The 26461-nt window shown below is 39.0% G+C and overlaps 2 protein-coding genes across 3 annotated transcripts in view; one reads left to right on the forward strand and one right to left on the reverse strand.

Annotated features, from left to right (window-relative positions):
* Positions 1-8208, forward strand: part of cnot6l (CCR4-NOT transcription complex, subunit 6-like) — a 16640-nt gene extending 8432 nt beyond the window's left edge. Inside the window, exons 9-12 of the mRNA XM_028577412.1 lie at positions 38-189; positions 3027-3254; positions 4036-4238; positions 7748-8208. Coding sequence (XP_028433213.1) covers positions 38-189; positions 3027-3254; positions 4036-4238; positions 7748-7969 — 805 coding nt within the window. The 3' untranslated portion in view covers positions 7970-8208. The remainder of the gene's footprint in view (positions 1-37; positions 190-3026; positions 3255-4035; positions 4239-7747) is intronic.
* A 5577-nt stretch (positions 8209-13785) lies between these two features.
* LOC114555196 (C-X-C motif chemokine 13) lies at positions 13786-16399 on the reverse strand. Of its 2 annotated transcripts, none has more exons than XM_028577415.1 (4): positions 16284-16398; positions 15570-15675; positions 14625-14705; positions 13786-14106 (listed from the first exon to the last, which is right to left on the reverse strand). In XM_028577415.1, exons 1-4 carry the CDS (start codon positions 16348-16350, stop codon positions 14046-14048), a joined length of 315 nt encoding a protein of 104 aa, XP_028433216.1. In that variant the 5' UTR covers positions 16351-16398; the 3' UTR covers positions 13786-14045. The 2 variants fall into 2 exon arrangements, 1 of the variants encoding a protein (XP_028433216.1); XR_003692541.1 differs by having other exon boundaries at positions 13828-14106; positions 14585-14705; positions 16284-16399.
* Positions 16400-26461: the final 10062 nt, after the last annotated feature.

The following is a 26461-nucleotide window of genomic DNA, read 5'->3' on the forward strand; positions in this document are numbered from 1 at the left end:
CGTAAATGTTTATGCTGCTTTGTGGGTGTTCCTGCAGGTTTACTTTGGTCCAGAAACACACTGTGGAATTCAACCAGGTGGCCATGGCCAACTCTGAGGGCTCAGAGGTCATGCTGAACAGAGTGATGACCAAAGACAACATCGGGGTGGTCGTTCTGCTTGAGGTCAACAAGGACATGTTCTCCGATGGTAAGAACCATCTTCAGAACATCACCCAGAAACGGAGGATGTCATTTTACTATCCCTTGTGCATGAATGTAATCAAAGGCAACACTTTTCAAGCCTCAAAGCATTGCAGGTTCACAGAAACATACCATTTTTGCCTATGGGCGAAGTAACTAAGTAAGATTTTAATTTAGCAATGAATCTGTCAACATTGTTATTAATTATTGTTTGGTATGTAACATGTCAGAAACGAGTGAAAAGGCCTGAGGTGACGTTTTCATTGCTTGTTTTGTCCAATCAACAATCCACCACCCAAAGATATTCAATTAACAATACACACGGGTGCCTGGATAGCTTAGTTGGCGCCCATATATAGAGGTTTACTCCACGACGCAGTGGGCCCGGGTTCGACTCCGACCTGCGGCCCTTCCCTTCATGTCATTCCCTCCCCCCCTCTCTCTCTCCCCTTTCATGTCTTCAGTTGTTCTGTCAAATAAAGGCCTAAAAATGCCCAAACAATAATCTTAAAAAAATGCAATACACACAAAAATGACTTAATTGCTTATCAATTATTAGTCTGGCTTACCGGATGTACATGCATAGTGTTATTATTAATGTGTAATATATAACTACTAACTATTAATCCATCATCACACAGTAGCGAAAAGTGTAGCACAAAAAAAACCATTGCAGGCACCTTGTAAACAGCAGTCTGAAATGATGTGTTATAAATAAATAAAATTAGTACAGAAAAAGTTGATACGCAATAATGTCTTTTTGCCACAAGGTGTCACTAGGGAATTTGATTAGAAATTCAATTCAATTTATTGTTGTTTATAGTGAATTATCACCATGGACCATGGTCTCAGAACACTTCACAACAAAAATAAAAAATTCACAATTTAGCCAATATAAAAGACAGAATTAAATATGAAATATAAAATCAACAACACAAAAAAAATGTAATTGGAATACCACAAGTTAAAATTGTTAAGACATGTAATAAAAACAACGAATGATAATGCATAATAAAATAAACAATAAAACAATGGTTCAAAAGTTAAGGATTTTAAAAATGTTCATAATACTTTGAATAAAGAAATGTTTTAAGTCTTGATTTAAAAATATCCACTGAGCCTGCCTCCCTAACATTGGATGGCGAACATTCCAGAGGGTTTGGTGTGCGAAAGGCAAAGGCCCGGTGACCAGCTGATCTTTTTTTTATATTTGCAACGATCAGAAGACCAGCATCTATAGAACAAAGGGGGCGTGTTGGGATATATGGTATAAGTAGCTCACTTAAGTAGGCAGGCGCAAGTCCCTTTAAGGCTTTATAAGTAAAAAGAAGAATCTTAAAATCGGCCCTGGCTTGCACAGGTAACCAATGCAGAGCAGCCAGAACTGGTGAAATGTAGCTACATTTTTTTGTCTTAGTCAAAACTCGGGCTGCCGCATTTTGTACGAGCTGGAGACTTTTGGTCGTACTGGCAGGGAGGGCTGAGAACAGTGCGTTGCAGTAATCGAGTCTTGATGAGACAAATGCATGAATTAGTATTTCTGCATCATGCATTGAAAGCATTGGTCTTATTCGAGAAAAAAAAGCGTAGATGGTAAAAGGCAGTCCTAGTGATAGCCTTTATATGTGGGTGGAAAGTTAGAGTTTTGTAAAAGGTGACAACTAAGTTCTTAATAGTGTCACTCTCTGTGATCACACAGTTGTTAAAATTTTAAATTTGTTTCTCCACTGGGATGCTATATTTGGCTGGCCTCACTATGAGCAGCTCTGTTTTGTCTGCATTAAGTATTTAACAGTAATCATTAGGGGTGTGCATCTCTCCCTTTTATAAGAAGAGCCAATACGTATCTAGATACATGGACTACGATTCGCATCAGGGATGATACATTTTAATATAAAATGACTCTGTTCGATTCAATTCGGTGCAATACGATTCAGTCTGATAGATCCAGTTAATATTTGTTTAATGTACACACATTCATTTCCCATTATAAATGAAAATAATCCAATTCTATAAAAGAAGCATTGCCTACCTTCAAATAAATATATATTTTGTAAAAGGAACAGGGAATAGTAAAGCTGGATGCAAATATACACTGTAACTTCAACTAATCGCACATAAACGCACACCCGTCTCTATCTACGGCATTGCACACACTTCAGCTTCGTTGTATTGACAGCAAAGCTTCAGTCAGCCAATTCGTAGTCTACTCTATATCCTTCGGGCTCCACTCCGGGATTGCTCAGTTGCTGCAGGAAATTCCGTCAAATGCATGTATTTTCCGTTTCCTTCCTTTCTTTGTGATGGAATTTTAAATTCGGTGGATTTATGAGGACTATGGTTAACTGTTCCTCAGATCTCTGCAGGGTAAATCCAGACAGATGGCTAGACTAACCAATTCATACCGTTAGCACCAGGCCATTGGCCGAATCTTGGTCCGTTTAGACCGATTCAGGGGTCCGTGTAGCGATGTAGTCGTATCTGTGATAATACAACCGGATACCGATTCATATCAGTGAATCTTTACACCCCTAGTAATGATACATGTACTTTCATTTTCACTCACATTCTGTAAATCTCTTCCTTTTTAGTATTTTTATTGTATTGTGTCAGCACTTTCTGAGTTTCTAAAGTTGCATCAGCTATGTGCTTTTTGTTACTAAAATAAGATTTTTTTTTTTTGTTTGAGGTTTTGACCTTTTTCAAATTCCCTAATGAGAAAGTTACTTACCTAAGCAATGTTTTTTATTTCTTAAAAACCTGGTGGACCTGATTTAATTCCACTGTTTCATTGGCTGCATATCTTTGGCATAACCAATTTGTTCTTCTCATCTCTGTTTTCAGGCATGAAGCCCCAACAGGAGAGGCAGCTGATCCTGGTGGCCAACGCCCACATGCATTGGGACCCCGAGTACTCGGATGTCAAGTTGATCCAAACTATGATGTTCCTGTCTGAGCTGAAGAGCATCGCTGAGAGGGCCTCGGGTTCCATGGCGACCGGTTCGCCGACCTCCAACCCGTCCTCCATCCCCATCGTTCTTTGTGCTGACCTCAACTCACTGCCCGACTCCGGTAGGACTGTCTCACTCTTTAGGATCCTTGTTTCAGTCTCAGTCTTTTAGTCCTCCTCAATTTATGTTGCTGCAAATTTAGTTTTGTACTGTAACTGTATGTTGGTATTAAGGTGTTATTGTCGCCCGATGGTGTTTTAAGCCCCCAACGTCTCCTTCCAGGCAGCGCTGCGACTGTTGACTTCAAGGCACCTAACCCTAACCTTAACCCTAACCATAACCATTGCCTAATCCTAGTGCCTTCCAGGCAGCCATTTCTGTGTCTGTAGCTTTAAATGCTATTGACACTGCCATGCTTTGCTCGTTTGCAAGCCATGATGTCTCTCTCTTTCTCATCGGTGGGCCAAATTCTCTGGGCGGGCAAAGCAGAGAAAGGGGAGGTAACCTTGCTCCTTATCTCCTCATAAGGAGAAGATTCCAGATCGGCCCATCTGAGCTTTCATTTTCTCAAAGGCAGAGCAGGATACCCAGGGCTCGGTTTACACCTATCACCATTTATAGCCACTGGGGGACCATAGGCAGGCTGGGGGAACTCACTTTAATGTTAAAAAACCTCATGAAGTGAAATTTTCGTGCCATGGGACCTTTAATACACTCATTGATATCAGTGTCCCATTCATGCAAATAGATGACACAGTCGTGCATATCGAATATCAGTGCCTTGATCTCCATTAAGACAAACACACAATCGATTTTTTTAGGCTTTTATAAATAAAAGGGATGTTCTAGATTAATGCGATGCACTTTCACAATAAAAAGTCTACCTTTTTTGTATGATCCAGGTGTGGTGGAATACCTGAGCAACGGAGGAGTGGCCGAGAACCACAAGGACTTCAAGGAGCTACGCTACAATGAATGTCTGACCAACTTCAGCTGCAACGGCAAGAACGGCAACTCCGATGGAAGCATCACACACAGCTTCCAGCTGAAGAGTGCCTACGACAGCAATCTGATGCCTTACACCAACTACACATATGACTTTAAGGTAAAAACCCTTTTGAGGCAGGAAGTTTTAAGGCCGGATACTACAGGCAAAACATTTTTTCCATGTACTGGTCTTCTTTCAGACAAGTGGAAAGAAAACAACCAAAATATACATTTCGGTGTTTATTTTACTTTGTGTATTTGCGTCTGTAGATTTCTCCTGTGGACATATTTTTAAAGACCGTTTTGTCAAAATGAGTTTGTTCTTAGACTCTGAGCCAGAAATCTCCACCCTCTGTACCACTTACATACACACAACTTTCCAGTTTCAATGCTATCTCTACTTAAAGTTTGTTAATATACCATTCATAGCCTGAATTAGCCCATATTTAATTAGGCCAGTACTCAGTTACCCTGCATGTAGAATTTTAATACACTGGAACTCGTGTTGTGATCATGCCATACATCAATTAAATATTCGATAAATCAACCAAAAACTTAAATAAAATAATTATCTTTGAATCTGTCTGAACCACCCTTTTCACTGAGGCTGTTTTCCTCCTGCTTTCAAGATGCATTTGGCAAAAGTTACTGTACAGTTGCAAACTTTTGGTCGGGTTGAGCAGCATCAAGTTAAAGGACATACAGTTCAACACTGAGTGTTTAAAACCCGAAACTAGCTGATGTATACAGTAATAAAGTAGATTCAGTTATGTGGAATGTTTTCTATCATCATGAATATTTTCTGCTGTGGGAGATCCCAGTGGGAATGGAAACCCTGAACACTGCAGTGATGATTTAAAGTGATGATAAAGTGCGACAAAACAACGAAACTCTTTGTTTTTTTTGTTTGTTTTACGCTTTTTGTTTTTTAGATGTGTTTGTGGTGAAGCGTATATTCCTGTATTTGTTTTCATTTGTCTTGTGGTCTCTGCTCTGGCTTCTAATGAGTCATACAGGCACTTGTCACACAGATTCAGTTTTTTTTTTTTTTTTTTCTTATGTTTTTACATAAGAAGCAATGGAGTTCCCCTTACATAAACCTTTTAACATGCAAAGGTTCTTGCAGAAACAAATAACCAAGTGGATCCTTATTTTTGGAACAATCAAAGAATCCCTCTTTTGTGTAGAAGTTCATATTTTCCTGGCAGTATCTTAACGTTAGTGCCATTAGTTGTACAAGTGCATCATCACTGAGTTTTTTTTGTACATTAGTATAAACAAATTGGATGACTAATGAATGATAAGAGAGGCAGAAATGAGTCACGCACAGTGTGCAAACATCAACCTTCCAAAGCGTTTTTTAGAGACTTTGGTCTGGAAACAGTCAGGGCTTCTGCTTCAGCACCATTATCAGTGGACGGAAATTAAAATTACAGTAGATGAGCCTTTGGGTTTGAGAAGTTTTTTCCTTTGTGCACATTTCAGCATAAACCCTTCCTGTACACAAAAATGTTGTCAAACTTCTCCAAGATTTATCTTCGATTGACAACTCTTAAGTCTACATTTTTTAATTTTTTTTTTATTTGACTGAAAGATCCAACAGTCTTTGCTCAGTGAATGCTTTCCAGACCAAAATATTGAAGGAAATGATTCTGTCTGGGGCTCACAAACCACAACATTACATTATCAAACATATGTTTTTCTGCAGGTCTTCCTATCTTCCTTTTTGCTCTCGGACAGAGTACAGGATCTTTTCCTCGTTATTCAACCTATAGTGAATTTTCTGATGCACTTGTCCCTCAAGATTTGGCCAAGTATGCTCAAGAACATTGTTTATACAGTATGTTTATCTGAGATTAAAATGTGGTTATAACAACTGAGCAGGTAAAATCTTTTGCAACATGGTCTTTGAAAGCACTGAAGTGGCAAAACTGCCATCTGTAATCTCTTATTTTATAGTGTTTTGGCCAGAAGATAAAGTGGCATCAATTTAATGAAGTGTTTCCCTACAGTAGTGAAATTACCAGTAAAGTGTATCATTTTGTTTTGATACAGATGCCAGGACATTACCCAACACTGTATTTAGGCAAAGGTGTGCTGCTTTATGTTGAAGGAAAAGTTCGACATTTTGAGAAATGCACTTTTTCGCTATTTTGCCGAAAGTTAAATAATAAGAATGATACCATTCATGTGTTTAAAAAGGCTACTGCCAACAGACTGTTAGTTTAGCTTAGCACAAAGACTGGAAACTGAGGGAAACTGCTAGCTTAGCTCTGTCCAACCTCCACCTCTAAAGATCACTAACTAAGAGATTATATTTTCTGTATTGAAACTAGGGTTTATGTGCAGGATTGTGTTGTTCGGGATAGTAACTGATTTACCTTCAGGCAGAGTCAGGCTAGCTGTTTCCCCTTGTTTCCAGTGCTTGCTTAGTGCTTAGCTAAGCTAATATTCTCCTGCCTGTAGCTTAATGTTTAGTGTTTATAAATCAGAGGGAATAAACGTGAATAAGCTCATTTTCCGAAATGTCAAACTTTTCCTATACAAAAAAAGTCTAAAATGAGCAGAATTCTGATTTTTCTTAAAGTGATGGTTCGGAGTAATTTCACCCTAGGGTCCTTTGCACCACGACCTCGAGTCAAACAACCACCCAGAAGCTTTTTTCACCTGGGTCTAACATTGGGAGAGTTAGCGTAGAGCAGCGTTATCAGCTGAATAGCTTAGCGCAGGCGCTGATGGATCCACGTTTGTATCTCGTAAATGACCCCACTAATAATGCCCGAAATGATACCAAACTTCTACACTAGTACAAATAGGTTATGCACTCATAAAACGATGGATTGGAAAGTTTGTAAGTACACCAGAAGTTTTTGTAAATAACACTTGTCTGCTGGCTTCTGCTCTCTTCTGCTCTCTGTTGCTGCTGCTGCTGCTGCTGCTGCTACCTGCAGTTAGACGAGTGCTTAGGGTCGTCTACAAATTACACTGAAAAGAGATACAACAAACATATTTTTTTAATTTAATGATTTAAATAAGGTAGTGTCTCCAAACTTACCTCAATTATAACTTTTCTCCTGCTAGTTGTACTACAGCACTTTTAAAAAATAAGTTAAATTAATAAACATGTTTGTTTATCTCTTTTCGGTGTTGTAATTTGTAGACGTCCCTAAGCACTCGTCTTACTGCCGGTAGCAGCAGAGAGCAGAAGTCAGCAGGCAAGTGTTATTTAAATAAACTCCTGGTGTACTTACAAACTTTCCAATTCATCGTTTTATGAGTACATAACCTATTTGTACTAGTGTAGAAGTTTGGTATCATTTCGGGCATTATTAGTGGGGTAATGTACAAGATACGCTCTTGATAAGCTATTCAGCTGATAACGCTACTCTACGCTAACTCTCCCAGTGTTCGAACCAGGTGAAAAAAGCTTCTGGGGGGGTTGTTTGGCTCAAGGTTGTGGTGCAAAGGACCCTAGGGTGAAAGTACTCCGAACCATCACTTTAAATGGAAATACCTGATCTTATGAAGGATTACGGATGTATGCCCAGTATAGAGACACATTTCCATCACAACTCAGAACAGATTAAAGTTTGATGCCCAGCCTAAAATTGGTGTGTTTGTCTGCAGGGCGTTATCGACTACATCTTCTTCTCCAAGACCCACATGAGTGTCCTGGGTCTGATGGGACCGCTGGACAGCCAGTGGCTCATCGACAACAACATCACTGGCTGCCCCCACCCCCACATCCCCTCGGACCACTTCTCCCTGCTCGCCCAGCTGGAGCTTCACCCTCTCCTGCCCCACCCGCTCAAACCCCTCAACGGACTGCACCTCCCCGTCCACAGGTAGTGCAGCTGGAGAAAGCCCCACCAACCCCTTCCTGCCTCACCTTTAAAAACACTGTCACCCCCCCCTCCCCCTCCAGCTTTATACAGGACCCTGTACAGTTTACTGATCATGTTAAAACTCCGACACCATCCGACCCTTCCAACCCTGAGACACACCTTCACAAAAGGAGTGAAGTATTCGCCTGTTTGTTGCTCCTTTTTGTGTTTTTGCACACTGTAAATGTTTGTTTTATTACATTTCTCCCCGAAAAAGGCTTGATACCAAATGTTGGGCTTGGGACGAAGTTGCGATGGTAACCCCCAATGTCAATTGTTTTATTTGCCTTTAGATCATAACCGCTTGTAGATTCTGCTCCTACAACAAAAAACCTTAACTATTAACTTTTTTAAAGAAAAAAACACACATCAGATTAGCAGGATTTTTTTTTTCTTTCTCATTTCACATAGCTGTGAAATTTTAGAGTAAAAACACAACAAAATATTATTGCTGCAACACAACAATCCCAGTCGATAGAACTGGAACCTGCTATCGCTCCCAAATTAACTGACGGGTATTTTAATGAAAGGAGGAAACCTACAAAACAACTGAAAGTTAGGAATGTTTACGAGGATGTGAAAGGTTTGTTTACAATCACTGGTCCATATTTTCACTTCTGATCAGCCGAGAAACGCCAAAATACTTAATTCAATTAAACGTTAAGAGAAAATAGCTGCATTTTTAAAGATTAAAAAGTACTGCTTGGGCGTTTTTTTTTAAAGTAATGTAACAACACTAAATTGGTGTGTTTCATATGGGAACTAGAATATGAAATCATCTCTTGCCACAGCTGCTTGTAAATAACAACAGCACTGATAATATCGAAGACAGATTATTTTAGGGGGCTTTCAGATTGACACTTGTTTTGTAGCAAATTTCAACCGGAAAGCTACCTCACAGTGCTGCGTTAAGGTTGCTGAGCTGCTGCGTTCACTTCTATCATTTTTTTTTCTTACATAAAACAGGTCTTGAACCTCTCTTTAGTTGCTAAATATTTTACTTGCAGAGGTATCGTATCCATCTCGTCCGATTTATGCTCATTGTGATTTAAAAGATGCAACTTGTGAGATTTCTGCAGCACGATGATGTAATAAAATGATTAGTTCATGTCAAATCAGTGCTCAGATCTCAAATATTAATAAGCATTGCAAACTAATTAGCCCCCTACTCTTTGAATTGCTTTGAAAAAAATAGTTTAACACATGAAATATACAATTGTGACATTGACCAACAATTAAGCTTTTTGAGTCGTGCTTTCAAACACCTGCGGTCTTAAGAGTATCGTCCCGTTTCCCCTTACCTCACTGGCCAAAGAATCTCCCCCGGAATGAGTGACTTATGCTCTGTCGATAATAAGATATTTATTTATTGTTGCCAGAGGTTAAAAAAACTTCCTGAGAAGAATCTGCCAATGATTTGTGACCAGGAGCCGAATGTATTTAGCAAAGGCTCCCTATGAAATTGGTTGTCGGAGCCTCTTAATGGCAGATTCCTGTGGACTTTGTATATTTGTGCCAGATGATTAGAACTAATAGCCCTTTATGTAAGTTGTAACTCAGGGCTATGCTATGCATCCAGCAGTACCTCTCAAACTGAAGACTCTCAGAGTCACGTCGTAAGAGCAAAACCAAACTGCAAGCTATTGGCATGGATATCCTTTATAAAGCACAGGTAATGTATGTACTTACATACATATATGTTGTTGTTGTTGTAGAAGTCCCACGTCTTGGTGCATTTTTGATAAAACTGCTGCTAGCCTTTTGCTTTATTATCAAAAAAGAAAATTGAAATTAGTCTAACTTTTGAGGTGCCAAAAGGTGCAAAACGTGTTTATTTAAATTTGGTTTAGTTGTAAGGCTTTTTAAGAGAAGCATGAGTATCAATGTTGGATTGATAGGATTAATGAATGCAGTGCTAGTACTGGGTATCAATACTGATGCAGTACCTGAGATTCAGTACCAATATTATTTAGATTATTTTGAGAAATTCCAAATTAAAAACATTTTAGCGATTAATAAAGCGCCACAAATAAATAAAGCGATTTCTCTATAGAACCCCTTTTGTCTGTTAGAATAGGGGCCAGACTTCTCAAATGTTTAATGGCGTCTAAACCAGTGGCTCCAAACCTGGTGTCATGAGATAATTATATTATATTTATATATACAGGAAAAAAGAAGCAGCAAAGGTAGTCTTTGCTGCTTCTTTTTTCCTGTATAGATGGTGTCAGGTAAATTCTATAAAGACAATATACATCTCTGATTCAAGAATCAGTTCAAAAGATTACAAATCTGGTCAGACATTCAATGCCAGCTTTCATTACCTGACATTTCTCGATACTTTGACACTTTTTGATGGGTCCAAAATGAAATATTGAGGTTTGATACCCAGCCCTACCTCTGCAGGGGAACTCAAAAATAGCTGCCTACACATGCACTCACAGTGTTAAACATATCAGGCACATTTCACACTGTAGTGTCTAGTAAACCCTGATGTTTTGAGATTGAATTAGTTAAATTAGTCAAAGCATTTGCTCTGTTCAGTATTTGAATAGAAAAGCCATAATTTTGGGATAAATGGTGTCTGCACAACACAGCACCCTGTAACCTCAGCTTTAAACCGTACTCCGATCAGTATCGGCTTCGCTTCATTTGCACATGATTTGACGCTGACGTTAATGCTAACGGATACACCTCCAATTTTGGTGGAGTTGATGAAGTCTATCTTTTTGAGCATTTTGAGGCCTATACTTCACTCCTAAACTCACAGGGTTTTCTGATTTTGTACAACAGCTGTACATGATTTAAATTGCCTTTGCTGACAGGGCGTCTTTCACATCTGTGAGGGTAATGTACCATTCTCTGATTTAAGGGGCCTATCTTTCTCAAAAATCAAAGATGTACCTGGTGTTGTACTTTTTTTTTTTTTTCTTTCTTTGCCCAGTGCACTAAGATCTCATATGTGAATACAACTTCCACCTGTCTCTGATACTCTTGTAGAGACAAAACTGGTCTCTGTCCAATTTTTATTTTGAACTATTTTCAGCAATTTCTGTCTCTAACATACATGCAGTCTTTCAATTGTTACTTTGTACAATTCAGTATTACCAAGTTTTTGAGAAAAAAAGATAAATGTTCTAGGTTTAAAAGCAGTTTGTCTTGATGGCTTTCATTTCTCCAGTGCACATCTTTTCATGCTCTGAGATGATGCTTAATCAAAATTAATTTGGTACTCTACTTGATGTTTTTCCAAAAATGTTTTTCCAGATCCCCTTCACACATACCATCCAACATCCACAGCCACTTCCTTTACTATCATTACCTAGAGCATTTGCCCTGTTAATTTTGTCTCTGTAGAGCACACCTCACATACTTTTTCTACAAACAACGTGCCTAGTTTGTACAATTTCTCCAACAGCAGCACTGCCCATGAGACCAAGACGCTCAGAGATTAACCCAGCGCCATCATCCATCCATCCAGCCATCCATCCTTTCATCCCTCCAATCCAATCCAATCCAATTCAATGACATCATGAATAATTGATACTGAGGAATTCATTGCTTACCTCAGACTGCTTTCTGTTTTGTTTTTTATCAAATCGCTTTTTTGTATCCATAACATCTAGGACACTTAATTTCTACCAGATATCTGAAATTAACGCACACTTGTTTTGTTGCAGTTTCTCTGCAAAGAGGTTGCTGTATCTTTCACAAGATTATCACAACCATCATCGCATGCGATTTCTGAATGTTAAAAACCCTGTTGTTAAATATCTGGCCCTGTTTTTTTTTTATCTTCCACTGTTGAGTTTATCCGGGCTGATTTTACAGCAATGTGGTTGCTACATGAGGTTTTAAGTATTTGGTGGCCAATAAGACACATGAGGATTATCTGACAAAGTGTGTAGAATTTGGACGAAGGGTTTGCTGTCTTTAATCTGCTTTTACATGTTGAATTTGACGGCCTCGAACTAGGCAAGGTCGCCGAATTCAAATCGGGAAACATAAACTTAAAGGATGCTGCGGAAATGTTTTTTCCCAGTGTATTAACTTTTGAATAATGTTGTGGAAAAGGAATTCAAAAACACAAACAAATGCCAAATAAGTGTGATTAAAAAGTAAATCCTCATGTTATTTTTTTACAATACTGAACACAGGTTAATGCACTGGATAATTTGCTGGAATGAGGCTATTATAAATTTGGACTACAAAGGGGAAAGGCAGCAACTTCAGTGTCCGAAAGTCTTCAAAAGTCTTCCTCTGTCAGTTGCTTTGACAGCCTAAAAATTCAAACTTCCAATTGGCATCTGTCAATTCAAAGAATGAAAATATTTTTTTTTTTTCCTGGAAACAAACTATTTATATCCTTGGAGCATTCCTAGAAAAAAGGGGTTTAAAGTTGCTACCTTTCCGTAACTTTGAGCAGATGTTGTATTCATGTGAAGTGAAACTGGGTGAGGATCCTCCGCCACCAGCAGTCACCAACAAAAGGTGCTACATTATTTCTCAATAGTATTTCTAAGAACTGCACTTAAACCTGTTATATTTAACAACAGTGTTAAGTTTATGTTATCAGATTCCAGACAGGCAGCTCTTCACCACAAGGGTTTTCAGTCCAACCAGCTTCCACCGCAGACCAGAGGAAGCAGTCAGTGAGCGTTTGGATGGAAGGAAAACTTGCAGCTTTGTGGTGGAGAGCTGCTAAACGTAGACGGAGCACGTTTGGTATTGTGGAAGCCAAAGTGTATGTCACGTCTGACGATTAAATGACAAAAAGGTGCAAAACATACTGTTTGACTGCGAGGACAAGTGGAAGTTTGTCTAACGTAGGAGGGCTGAGCTGACTTTGTGGTTTTCCTCTGACAAAAAAACACATCTGTCCTTTGTAGAGGTCCTTTTCCAATTTCCATTTGTTATGAAAGTTGAAGCTGCACGTTGTAGGCGAATTATCAAGTTTTGTTCTCTAAAGTCATGAAGGCCCAGTGAAACTTGAATCCGCAAAAAGACAAAAACTGCAAAAATTAATAAATAGATTTGTGTTGTCCTTCGGGTCACCGGGACCCGTCCAGTTTATTTGATGTTTTGTATTGGCTTGGTGTTGAGCCCCCTGTCCTTTTGGGTCCCGGTGACCCAAAGGACAACACAAGGGCTAAAGATGTAAAATCAGTAAAAAGGCACTTAATCACTTTGTTAGTTTATCTTTTAATGAGAGATATAATTTAAAAAAACAGTATGACATATTCATAACTTAAAAATAAGAACTGACTACAGGAACTTTTATCGATGTTGGATAAACTCCTGCTTTTTTAATGCTTTTATATAATTTTAAAGATTACATTTTCCTCTGCAGAATCAGAAAGCTTTAATAATAATACATGTATTATTTATGTCCCACTCTGCTTTTATACAACAAGTTCAGTCTACTCAGCCTGTGAAAACATCTGTATAATGTGATATTTGGCTCGGGAGGGAGCTTTCTAACATTTAATCAAAAATAACCCTGATTATGAATAAATATGTGTTCCCCAAAAACCTGATATTAGGTTTTCATCCAAATAAGTGATTTGGTTAAACTTCTCAGTGGTTCCTGGGGGCCCTATGTCTCAACACTTGTATGTATAGAAATAGTTTCTTGCCATGTTGAATCACTGATATTCCCATGAATGAATGGAGGACTTCTACAAAGGCTACAGCTGCGTTTAACATGTGAGCTGTTACACCTCAGTTGAAACCAAACATGCTCAACCGCACTTGTATCATCTCTTAACACAAAGCCCCGACTCTCTCCATCTCCTGTAGGCAATAAACATCTCATTTTTTGAAGAGTCTTTTTGTCTGTCTTTTATTCTTCATGAGAAGACATGGATACAACACAATCATGTCAAAGGTTACAGCACCATTGTTAATATAATCAGTGCATTTGATTCACATTATTTAGTCAGATTTCCAGGAAAACATTCTCTATTTTGTATTTTTGAAACTATTTTACTTTACAGTACAGATTCAGGGTTTTTGTTATGTCAAAGCATTGCCACAAAATGTGATCAAAAGGGAATTGTGGAAGCAGTGGTGGACACAGTGGTTGAGTTGGAGTTCACATTTGTACTGTAATTAAAACAAGACAAGAAAAAAGAATTAAAGACTGGAGTGTCTAACAGTTATTCAAAAAGCAATAAAAGACAGAGTTTTATGATGATCAGGGATAACATGATAACTGAGCAGGAACATACAGTATTATACAATCCTAGTAACGTTTCTGTTACCATTATCACAATAACTGACTACCAACACAAAATGCGAGCCCTTCTTTTGTTACAGTCCATCCTTTAGACACAATAAAATAACGTTAAATACCCTCTGGCATGGCAGAGGACGGAGAAAATAATTTTTTCTCTGTAATTGTTTTCAGGGACACAAAATGTGTGGAAAATTAAAGGCAGAAACACAAAAAACATAGTGAGACATCTCCATAACCACCACCGTACAATGTACATTTTCTTTTTAAAATTTTTGTTTATGGTAAATCGTTTAGTCTAAAAAATTTAACTTGTGAAAGTTTCGATTTTAAAGAGTCAAATCTGACCTGATTGCTTTTGTTGAAAAATGGCAAATAAAGTAATTACTTTCGGAAAGACCTAAGCAGGTCGTTGACCCACTGCGCAGTTGGGTCGACACAAACTCTAGAGCCCTTCCTCGTGGTGACTCTGTGGAGAAAGAGAGGGGTTACATTTTTTTATTAACAGGGGAGAAATTCTCACACTGGACTCAATGTTTGAGTAAACCTGTTGAGTGAATGTAAATTTCCATTCAGAGGCACTTCAGAGTTATAGTTAAATAGGTTTCAGTTAAACAAAAGTGGAAAAAAAAGTACATTTACTGAATTAGTACAGTACTGTAAATGTGTGTTTTGAAGTAGTTGCTAACTTACTCTCCATTTTGTGCAACTTTGTACTTTTACACTGGTACTTTTACTTTTGCTTTGAGTGTAGATGTACATTTAGTTAACAAGCAGGTATCTGTGTTTATAATCAAAAGCTGCATCATTGCTCCGATGTCAAACCAGAACAGAGATGGAAAGTATATTATGTTTACTCAAATACTGCACTTAGAAGGAAATGCACAAATTTGGGAATATGGAAAATACGCTTATTTGCATTCTTTCCAAGAGATGATAAGGTTGGAGCTGGAGCCGGGAGGCAACTAGCTTAGCTTAGCATACAGATTGGAAGCAATCTTTATTCTTAACTTTATTCTTATTTCTTAACTCCAAAGTTAAGAAATAAGAAAATAAGTTAATGAGTGTTTTGCTGGTGGGCATAGTTTTGAACTGTGGAAAGAGACAGGCTAGCTGTTTCCCCCTGCTTCCAGTGTTTATGCTAAGCTAATCCACTTGCTAATCGAGCTCCATAGCTACCGCACACAGACATAAGATTTTTACATATTGCTACTTTTACTTGAGTAAAGAATCCTCTTTCACCTCTCATGGTGTCAAACTCGGCTATTATCTCAGCTCAAAGCTGACAGTTCCTAATAGTCCTGAAGTCTTTGAATCAATCTTAAATACTCACATGATTTCAGTCCGGCGACAGTTTCCTGAAATAGGAATCACCTCAATTTTCTTGATGGCCCGATAAGGGATGGTATTAGAGATCGTCTGTATGCAGATACACCTCGCTGTGAAAATGAAACATTTTAAAAGCTTAATTATTATGTTTTATTATAATCATATATATATACTTCTATATATAAAGTTTTGTACTTTAATATGTAGCATTTAAATACAAAAAGTAGTATTGATTTATGACAGAATAATGAAAAGTAAACATTTTATAAAATAAAATAAAACAAAATAAAATATGTATATGTAATATACCAGCAAAAAAACATTTAACAGCAATATGAGATCTGATATATTTTGAGTTTTTTGTCAAATTGCCTGCTTACTGTAAGGTATTAAACTTAATACATAAATAAGGTGATGAGAACAACATAAACATAAATTGGAGCAGCATAAAGTGCTTAAAAATGTCTAGCTTGAAATATAATCATATGCAGAGGACACCTTATTGTTTTATTAACTTTAGTTTATCTGGAGTGACATAAACATACATTAAAGCAACAGAAATTGCCTAAAAGATTAGTAAAATATCATTATATGCACATGACATGACACCTTATTGTTTAACTGAGAGAAAGCAGTCAAACGGACTGAATTAAGAAGATTTTAAGAAAACTCTAATTAGGTCATTAACTGCTTTGAATGTAAAATAAAAATCTCTTACCATGCAGAGAGGCGATGCAAAAGCAGAAAGTCAGAGCAGCCAGGAGGAGCAGTGGTTTAGTTGTCATCTTGGCGGTTGTTTTGATCTTTCAGCACCAATGAGGATGTGAGAGTGATGTGAGAGTCTTTGAGAGTGAATAGAGTAGAGTCTGGCTTTATAAAGCGGCAAAAAAGGAAGTGTGCATAGGAAACTAACTGCACTTTCCTGTCTTGACACATCAAAATGTAAAAATTGTGGCATCTTGAATTTTTAGGGGGGTTTCTGCTGAATGATTTTGAGTTATTTCTGGGGGTCTATTTTTACTGGTCTTTTCAAGCAGGCTCCACTATGCATTACTGTAAAATAAAATAATATACTTAATTATCTTTCATGCACTTACAATTTTTGGATTCTATTGCCACATTGACGCAACATGCCTGAGTGAATAATTGTCTAGCATTGACTTATGGCAATATAAAAGGCAGTGGTATTAACTGGGATAGTTATACAACCCAACTTCAAAATATCTGAACTATCCCTTCAAAGCTAAAACTAATTAGCCAACATTAGAGAAGGGTAATTGTTAAAAGAAACCAAATTTGACTGTTGGTAGAAGATGGGATGCCAACAGCGATCTCCAGTGTCAAAGTTACAGGAAAACTTAAAGTACTTTTGAGTGTTTGCCCGAAAGGACTAATGCTGTCGGTTTTCTGGGAAAGAAAGTCTGGGCATAGTCAGCCAATCATTTTACTTGTTGTGGTTGAGTCTGACAAGTTAGAAAAGGATTGGATAAGATGAGGTGAAACGTTTGGGTAAAAGGCCAAGTGCCCAATAGACACAGGGGTTCATCCCAGCCTGACGTATGGGATATATCTAGGTATGGGATATCTAGAAATGCCCCAATGTGCTCACTGTTCCAGTATCAAAATGGTAAAGATAGTACAGTAAGGAAAGGTTTATTCAAACTATGAACTGTTTTCTAATTTATCAGGTCAGGTAAGAATGAAACCATTTTAACTTAAGTTGTACCAAAACAATAACACAGAAATTTAAACTAGGTAGAATAGCAGGATTTTAATGTGAGTCCCAGTATAAAAACATCCTGATGACAGCAGAATTTACACACTGTCCTGTTTGGCAAGAACACTACACAGATAACACCGCACACACCAAATAAACAGACCAGAATGCAATGTATCCACAAGACGGTGCATAACATCTGCAAGTGGTTATATATTTAAATGTATGATGAAATGGGGTTTATGTGTCTGATTGTCTAAGTATCCTTCTCAAGCAGCGCAGTACTTCTTTATTTGCCTTAGAGGTCCCTGATAACCACATCCTTTTCTGGTAAGTAATTCATTGAGGGGATTCTCATCCCCCCAACAAAATTAGACTGTAGTTCCCGTTTATGAAAATAAGATGTCTATTCTAAAATTAAATTTAGATACGCTTGTACAGTAAATAACTCTGCAGGGATCAAGTTGAGGGCTCCGGAACAAGGCGGTTGTATTGGGTCGGTCAAAAGAGGACATTAAAAGTTAAAGGTTGAACTTTACATTCATATGTTTATTAAATAATTATATTTCCAATTAATCAAGTTAATCAGGCTAATCGTGGGTCAAAGGATAGAGGTTGTTGTATGTTGTACAGATTGGAAAACCCCTTGAGCTAAATTTGTGATCTGTGATATTGGACTAAATAAATAAAATTACTTGATAAATCATTCCCTTTAATGACGTAGTTTATAGAATTTAGTGGCATGTAGCAAAAAAAAATATCAACGCTAAATTAAAGATAAAAATTTGAATTTGAAAACTTGATTTTTCCTTTTTTGAATTTCAAATTTTGATTTTATATCTTTTGCAGCTACAGTATAAGACTTTTGACAAACACAATCATCACAATAGCGGATCATGATAGTGGATCTTTCAACATTTTTCTAGGCAACCGATTAAGAGGTCAAAGCGGCCTAAGTTAGAGTCTGAGGCCACAGTGATCTGACAGTAGCTGAAAAGAAAAAGAAAGCAAGCAAGATAGAGGGAAAATGCTACTAGTTATCGGCACAGAAACGATACCTCACACTTACTCAGGACTAAACAGGAAACTGTTGAGATCAAAGCATAAAGTAGTGTGAAATCTGATAAAGCTTTGTTATACAGTTAATCCTGGAATTGATGTTAAATGAATGAGCAACACTGACGCATATTATTAAGTGAGAAAAAGATTTTCTTTTTAAAGGTCCTATGACATGCTGCTTTTTGGATGCTTTTTAGTGCTGTCAGTTAAAGCATAACTCTCGCCAAAATGCATCCTAGGGTATTTTTGTGAATGTACGTGAGTCAAACTTTAGTTTAAAAGCATATTTAGGACCGAATCGCCACTTTTAAGATTAACCTATTCTCGTTTTTTTACTAAGAAGTCATAAAACATATCGACTTGTTTTGACTGCCGAGGTGGTAGCGGCCGGAAACAACAACAGCTGCGGTGAGTTGCTCAAAAACTTTCTTTTTAGTAAATCTGTGTACACAAACAATGTTGTCAATGCTTTTGTTAAGGCGTAGAGCCCCTGGTGATACTTCGAGCATAGTTTCATGTTGTGTCGAGCCTTCTTAGTATTTCGAAAATAGCTATTTTTGGACTAGCATGAGAGTGCCCCTAGCACTCCCATTCAAAAGGCCATTTGACCCAAAAACGAGAATACGGTGAATCCTAAAAGTGGCGATTCGGTCCTAAATATGCTTTTAAACTAAAGTTTGACTCAGGTACATTTACAAAAATACCCTAGGATGCATTTTGGCGAGAGTTACGCTTTAAACGCATTATTAACGGCGTTAATGCAAACCCATTTTAACGGCGTACATTTCTTTATCACAAGATTAACGTTCTTTTTGGCCCAGCAAACTTTGTCGTTTTTTCAGATGTTGTTGCAACAACTAGTAACGTTAGAAAAACTACAACACCACACCGGATCTAGCTAGACCGGAAACAAAACAACATGCACACTGCACACACTTGTTTGCACTTACTTGCAAAGAGTAGTACATACCTGCAAACTAGTCGCTTTTCGACGAAAATTGCCATTTTGAATGGGGTCCGAGACCCGGTGCTAATACGGCACCGGTGCCTTAACAACGTTATCTACCGGACCAAATAGCAACGCGGATTTAGGTGCCACTTAGATGCCTGCGCTTCTTTCTGATGCTCTGAAAACTGACGTTAGAGGAAACTGAAACATTGCCGGGAGAAAGTGGGGGGCAAGGTTGAGGGTGAGAGTGGGGGTGTGGCCTTGACCCACTGCCATGCTTCGCTTGTTTTCAAGCCATGATGTCTCTCTCTCATGGGCGGACCAAATTCTCTGGCCGGGCAAAGCAGAGAAAGGGGAGGTAACCTTGCTCCTTATGACTTCACAAGGAGAAGATTCCAGATCGGCCCATCTGTGCTTTCATTTTCTCAAAGGCAGAGCAGGATACCCAGGGCTTGGTTTACACCTATCGCCATTTCTAGCCACTGGGGGACCATAGGCAGGCTGGGGGAACTCATATTAATGTTAAAAAACCTCATAAAGTGACATTTTCATGCCATGGGACCTTTAAATGTACTGTACAGGTCTGTAACAGAGTAGGTTAGAGGAAGTGAATGTGGAAGAAGAGATTTCAGATTAAAAGTCTGCTGTTCTGAATGGCTAACAATTTTAAGAAATATCTACACTATGGAAAAAATTATATATTCATTGAGACTACAGAGGGAACTTTTCATTGAAAGATGGGCACCATTAATGACGGTGATGGAGGACCGTTAGAACTAAACTCTGATTATATCTGCCAGGTGACCCTGTATACAACCCATGTTTTGTTTTAAGTTGATGTTTGTTCTGTTTACATTGCTTATTCTCAATGTTGTTAAATATTTTTTATTTCTTCTCTTCCTTGTAATCCTGGACATGTTCTCCTGTGGACTTGACCATGTTGTATGTAAGAGCGTATGAATGTTATGACCCCTTGTAAAGGATATTACTTCCGAGTGATAGTAACTGCTGTAAAAGGAGATCTGAAGAATATTCAAAATAAAAAATAACTACTGACTGGAGAAATAGATCATCCTAGCACTGAGATCATGGGGCGATTTCACAAAGATAGATGTTGACTGGCTTAGAACTAATAGTCAGATTTCAGATTGAATGAATGAAATTCATATTGTTGTTTAATGCATATACCTATGCACAGCTTGCATGGGCTTACAGGACACGATACATTCATACAAGCCAGGACCAGCATGCAGCATATACCTTATCAAACAACAGTGAAAGTCCAAAAATAACAGATCAAGCATCTTTCACGGACCAGTCTTCAGACCATCATTAAGTTCATAAATCACTGACAGAAACATTACAATGTAGTACTGGAAAAATCATAATAAATACAAATGAATGAATCCATCTAGCCGTTTCCAGGCTTTTGAGACAAAGCAAACTTAAACACGTCAAACTTTAGCAGCCATTCAAGTTTTCGTCTTCATTTCCTGCTCCACATTGTTAGAAGACCACAACCTATGAGCCATGTTTGTCCTTTTTTGTAATTTGGTGTCACTGATTGGTACCACATAAACATGGCTGCAAATTTGACTGGAGGTAGGGTGGCCAACTTTCTTTAATGTCGTTGTTGTTTATTTATGCGTAAAAGTAATCTGGGTGCAAAATTAGGACTGTCCTAACACTACAGACTAGTCTATAATATCTTATCTGTGTAAAACCGACATATTTTCTTTTGACCTTGAGAAAAATCTTGTAAAAGAGAAACACACAGACTTGGCTTCGTTTCCCCCTAATTTTCAAGATAAGACAAAACTTTCGCGGATTTCTGTGGAGACTTTGTGTTGCTGCAGAAGCAAAACTAAATGACAAGGCAGAGAAAAAGAAAAAAAAAACAATCACCCTCAACTGCTTCCTCATGACTGCATCCCTCACCAATGAACCGACTCTGCAGTCTATTATTGTCAGGTTGAGGGTACTACCAGCCTCTTTAAGCGAAACCCGTCTGTCTACCAACAAAGGAAACCACTGAATTTCAATTCCCGACTTTATACATCAGAATAGAAAGTGCTGCCCTCCCACAGAGGTTCAGCTAAGTAGGCTAAACCGCGCACCGAAAACCTGCTTAGCTCAGCAAGATTTCATCAGCGTTTGTCACTAATAATCTCTTGCAAATTATAGACAATCTGTTTAGTTTTGCTCCTTGTGGTTCAGTGCATAATTTATTAGCGGTTGTAATACTATAGGCCGGCCACTAAATTAATCAAATTTAACAACTTAATGTTTTATTGACATGCTCTTGTCACAGCATAGTAAAGCACGTCGCTATCGCCACATGTGTGACAGCTTTGTTCGGCTCATTTTCTGTAACCAGTGTAGCATGAAGGCATGTTGGGTGGAATTAGCAAGCTTGCTAACTATCCAGTGGCCCAGTGGGCCATGGCAGTGGGTTGCTCGGTCCCTCCGCTTCCCCACCACGGGGAGAATTATTTGCAGAGAGAACGGATGACAGCCCGGCATCCGGTGTCCTCCGGCGAGGAGTGAGGCAGAGGGATTGTAGGCCGCTGGCGTTTTTGGACATTGTAATGCAGAAATGTTACATATTTTAACTTTAAGGATCACAATGGCGAAAGTGCTATTGGACGGGTAAACTGTCACCAATATGGCAACATTGTTAGGTCGCAGGCTAGCTAACATAAAGTGCACAAATGATTAAAACATTATTTAAAAAATCATTATTTCTCCTCCATAGATCTACCCCTGAATATATTTGCAGATTTGGTGATTAGTGTTTCACAGTAAAGTGGCTCTCCTATTGAATGTTTCAGTAGTCAGTCTACTAGTGCAGAGCTTTACACAACAGAGGAACTGCTTTTAATGCCTTCTCCACATGCTCACACTTCCCTTACACCATTCCCTCCTGTCCTTTTAATGCACTTTAAATGTTTCTGTACAGTTTATTTGCTGTATATGTTAACAGAGGGCTTCAAAATATGAAAATTATTGCATCTTTGACAGTAAAGTCTTACAGTTCTTTAGTTTCCACAAACAACTACATTTTCTCAGTTTGCGTCTTCATTTGAGAAAACTCACACGTCTTATTTCACTGTGACTGTCAGTTACAGTTGCCTACAGGTGTTATCCACTAACCAGCCTACTGGTGTTAACTCGTTAGGATTCTTGACTCATCAGATACGGGAAAGCTTCTACTGTAATGCTACAAAGACCAGAGCTGGCAAGATTAGCAGTTGGTATCTTTGATATCATTTTAAGGTGTCAACCTAGGGTGACCAGATTTCCCGTAGCTGAAACCGGGACACTTTGCACATATTTCTACCTTTTTCTGAATCAATGTATGCTGCAAATATCTTTATGTAAAGACAAACATAGATTACAATCCAAATATAAAAACATAATGGAATATATTGAAGTAAGGCTCTCAGGCATTCTGTATTGCTTTCAACTATTTATTCTCCTTTGGATGGACTCTAATTATATCTGAGTCAGCACACATGTAGCCTAGGCATCATTTGGCCTACTCCTCCCTCCTGTTTTGCTCTTTTGTTGTTAATGTATTAATAAACCCCTGGACTGTAATATTTCAGATGTGTTTGAGCAATGTCCAAAACTTTGTGCACATTCAAAATACAGTATATCTGTGTTCTCTGTGATTTGGATGTCATGATTTTGAGAAAAATAAAGTTATAATAGGCTATTACAAGAATAAAGTCACTATATTTCAGAAAATAATCTATCGGCTACCTGCACCATTAGTCTGCTGTGCATTACGTGATTGCTCTGCTGATAAGGTAGAATAGACCTTCTACCAGACACAGAGCCCCGTTTGGGTGTCTGAATGAGACAAAGAGTTAAGCTAGGGAAGTGGCTGTACCATAGGGCTGTACGCTGCTCTACATCGGAGGTGGAAAACCGAATATACGGCAGAAATACACGGAGCACAAACGCAACACATCGGCCGCAGCATCTCGACAGATGAACGCGTCCGTTATAACCTGAAGCTGCGCTGTAAACAGGTCTGTTTCAGAGCTCCGTGTGGTTGAGTCTGAACCATAGACTGTAAACATCCCGTCACAGGAACTTCAAACTAAATCATTAGTATGGCGCTCCTAAACTTTGTGTTGATGGCATCAATGTATTAGACTGATTTGGCTATGATTCCTCCGAAAACTTCTGCTTTCACAGCTTTCCTCACGGAGAGACCGTTGCTAGGTGATAGCAACAAATACAGCATGATCGGACCCCGCACGTAGCTGCCCGTTCTATTTGCCTCGGAAAAATAAACCGGACAAATTTACAATCGGGGCTAAACTCAAAACATTCGGGGCTGAAGACAAAATCGGCTCACGCTGCTCCAGGTGTAAACCGGGACATTTTAGCGTCCCGACAGGCTTTTGTCGGGACTCGGGACATTAACTTCAAAATCGGGACTGTCCCGGTCAAACCGGGACGTATGGTCACCCTATGTCAACCACAAGTCTGCTTTGCATCAGCAAGATGGCAAACTGAATGAATTTCTTCTTCTTTGGACTGAATCCAAACTTTGAGCTCTTTTTCTGCTGACTGTTATACCAGGCAGTCAACAACACTGTGCCAAACATGGTGTGAAAGGGTAGATTTTTTACAGTGGTGTGTAAAGGAAATTTCAGTAACAAGGATTTGTGCAATAAAAGATCTTGAGTCAATCAATGTCTTTGTGGTATTTTATTCTATGGTACTTTATGCAGTCCCACAGAGATAACTTTATACAAAAGACATACACAGAGAAAAGATGAGCTAACAGTTTCATTACATCGCTACCATGACCATTGTTGAAGATAAAAAAAGTTAAAACCATGCTTGGGTTTTAGTACAATATACTTTTAGGTAAAAAATGTAACTTAAAAATGTAAACTGTTGTGTGACTGAGTGAAGGAATGTTTCAATACTGATTAAGCCTAATCAGCATTTGTCTGGCTCACACCTACTCAAGTTTCTAAAGAATTAATTAGGTCATGGCTGTTATTTAGCATGAATGTAAAAGCTCTAGAAGACTTATTGTTTAAACAACTTTGAGAGCCATACCCTGTTGAGCTAGACGTGATGAGAACAAAGAATGTGTATTCATATAGTTGGATTGATTGGGAAGGTACACCTTTTCTTTTGAGAGACATCTGACCAATAGGGGAAGATTTCATTTGAGGAACCACCCAGGTGGAGGGAATAAATGTGTGTTCTTTCGCCTCTGCTCTTCTCCCTGTACACCAACAACTGCACCTCCAGTCACAAGTCCATCAAGCTTCTGAAGTTCGCGGACGACACCTCCCTCATCGGACTCATCTCTGATGGAGACGATTCCGCCTACAGGTCGGAGGCTGACCACCTGGTGAAGTGGTGCAACCAAAACAATCTAGATCTCAACGCTCTAAAGACAGTGGAGATGGTTGTGGACTTCAGGAAGAACCCAGCCCCACCTGCCCCCATCATCCTCTGTGGCTCCACAATTGACACTGTGGAGTCTTTCCGCTTCCTGGGAACTACCATCTCCCAAGACCTCAAGTGTGAACATCAGCTTACTCGTCAAGAAAGCACAACAGAGGATGTACTTCCTGCCAAAGACAATGATGGTGCACTTCTACAAAGCCATCATTGAGTCCATCCTCACATCCTCCATCACCATCTGGTACGCTGCTGCCACTGCCAAGGACAAGGGCAGACTGCAGCGTGTCATTCGGTCTGCAGAGAAGGTGATTGGCTGCAATCTGCCGCCGCTCCAGGACCTTTACGCCACCAGGACTCTGAAGCGTGCTGGAAAGATTGTGGCTGACCCCTCCCACCCCGGACACAAACTCTTTGAGCCACTCCCCTCTGGCAGGAGGCTGAGGTCCATCAGGACCAAAACCTCACGCCACATGAACAGCTTTTTCCCCTCCGCCACTAGCCTTATTAACAAGGCCCGGAAACCACCCTGACTCTCCACCTGGCTCTTCATGCCACTTTTCTCTCTCTGCTGTAATGCTCTTTGCTCTTTATTTATTTATTTTATTTTATTTTATTTTATTTCTATCTTTATTTTTAATTTAATACATACTGTGTACATATACTTATACTTATATTGTTTATACCTATACTTATATTGTTTATTACATATAGAGAATGTGTGATGTGCACTAACAACACCAAAACAAATTCCTTGTATGTGTTAAAAAACGTACTTGGCAATAAAAACCCTTTCTGATTCTGATTCTGATTCTGATTCTGATTCTGATACACTAATATCAGTTTTCTTTCTCAGGCCTCCATAAAGCCTCGAGAAATCCTCCCTCGGCTGAAACCCCTAATCTTGTCAAGGACATTTAGCCTTTTTAAAATTCAATTCTAGTCACACAAGTGAAAATTCAAACACAAGGGATGAAAGGATAATACAATTAATAATGATAATACATTTTTCCCTTACAATTCCCTCCTTTTGATTACACATAATCACTCAAAGAATATACCCAAGATTTGCAGAAAATAATCAGTTACAGTACAATTAATTTCAGCATCCAATGTTCTTGTCACAAATCCACTAGTGGGAAAGCCGGGGTTTTCTGGAGTCTCTCTCTCTCTTTTCCTCTCCCTCTCCTCTGCTCGCTCTTTTTCTCCTATCTCGCAGTGTGTGACTGGCCGCTCCCGGGATGACGCGCAACTGCAGGCAATAGGCTTATTCGAGATGAACTGCGCCTCTCCTGTAAAGTGGACGAGAGCAGGCGGCAGCAGCTGGGGGCCGTTTCCAGCAGCCTTCAGGCTGAACAGGAAGTCACAGAAACACTGTGGTCCGATTCCAATTTAATAAAATGTTATCAGACCCATATATCAGCTTGTACACAGTCTCCAGTTGTTGTTATTATGACAGAGTAGCTGTCAAAATGCTCTACATGCGATCTGTTGCTGATTTTAATTAACAACACACTGTCTTCTCCGTGAACCATCACCTTATCGTGGTGGAGAGGTTTGTGTGTCTCTGTGAACCTGAGGGCTGTGTTGTCTGGAGCTTTGTGCTCCTGGTAGGGTCTCCCAAGGCAAAGTGGTCTCAGGTGAGGGGCCAGACAAAGAATGGTTCAAAACCCTATGGAAAAACAAGGTAGAGATGGAGTGACCCTGCCCGCAGGAAGCCTGGGGCCCCCGT

The sequence above is a fragment of the Perca flavescens genome, chromosome 5 (assembly GCF_004354835.1).
Source record: "Perca flavescens isolate YP-PL-M2 chromosome 5, PFLA_1.0, whole genome shotgun sequence".
NCBI lineage: Eukaryota > Metazoa > Chordata > Actinopteri > Perciformes > Percidae > Perca > Perca flavescens.

Bases quoted from the DNA above. Each gene is read 5' to 3' on its own strand.
- LOC114555196 (XM_028577415.1), bottom strand. From the start codon at position 16,350: ATGACAACTAAACCACTGCTCCTCCTGGCTGCTCTGACTTTCTGCTTT. The intron at 15,676-16,283 runs GTAAGAGATTTT...TCATTTTCACAG, and splicing joins TTGCATCGCCTCTCTGCATG to CGAGGTGTATCTGCATACAG. The intron at 14,706-15,569 runs GTGAGTATTTAA...CTTTCTCCACAG, and splicing joins TGTCGCCGGACTGAAATCAT to AGTCACCACGAGGAAGGGCT.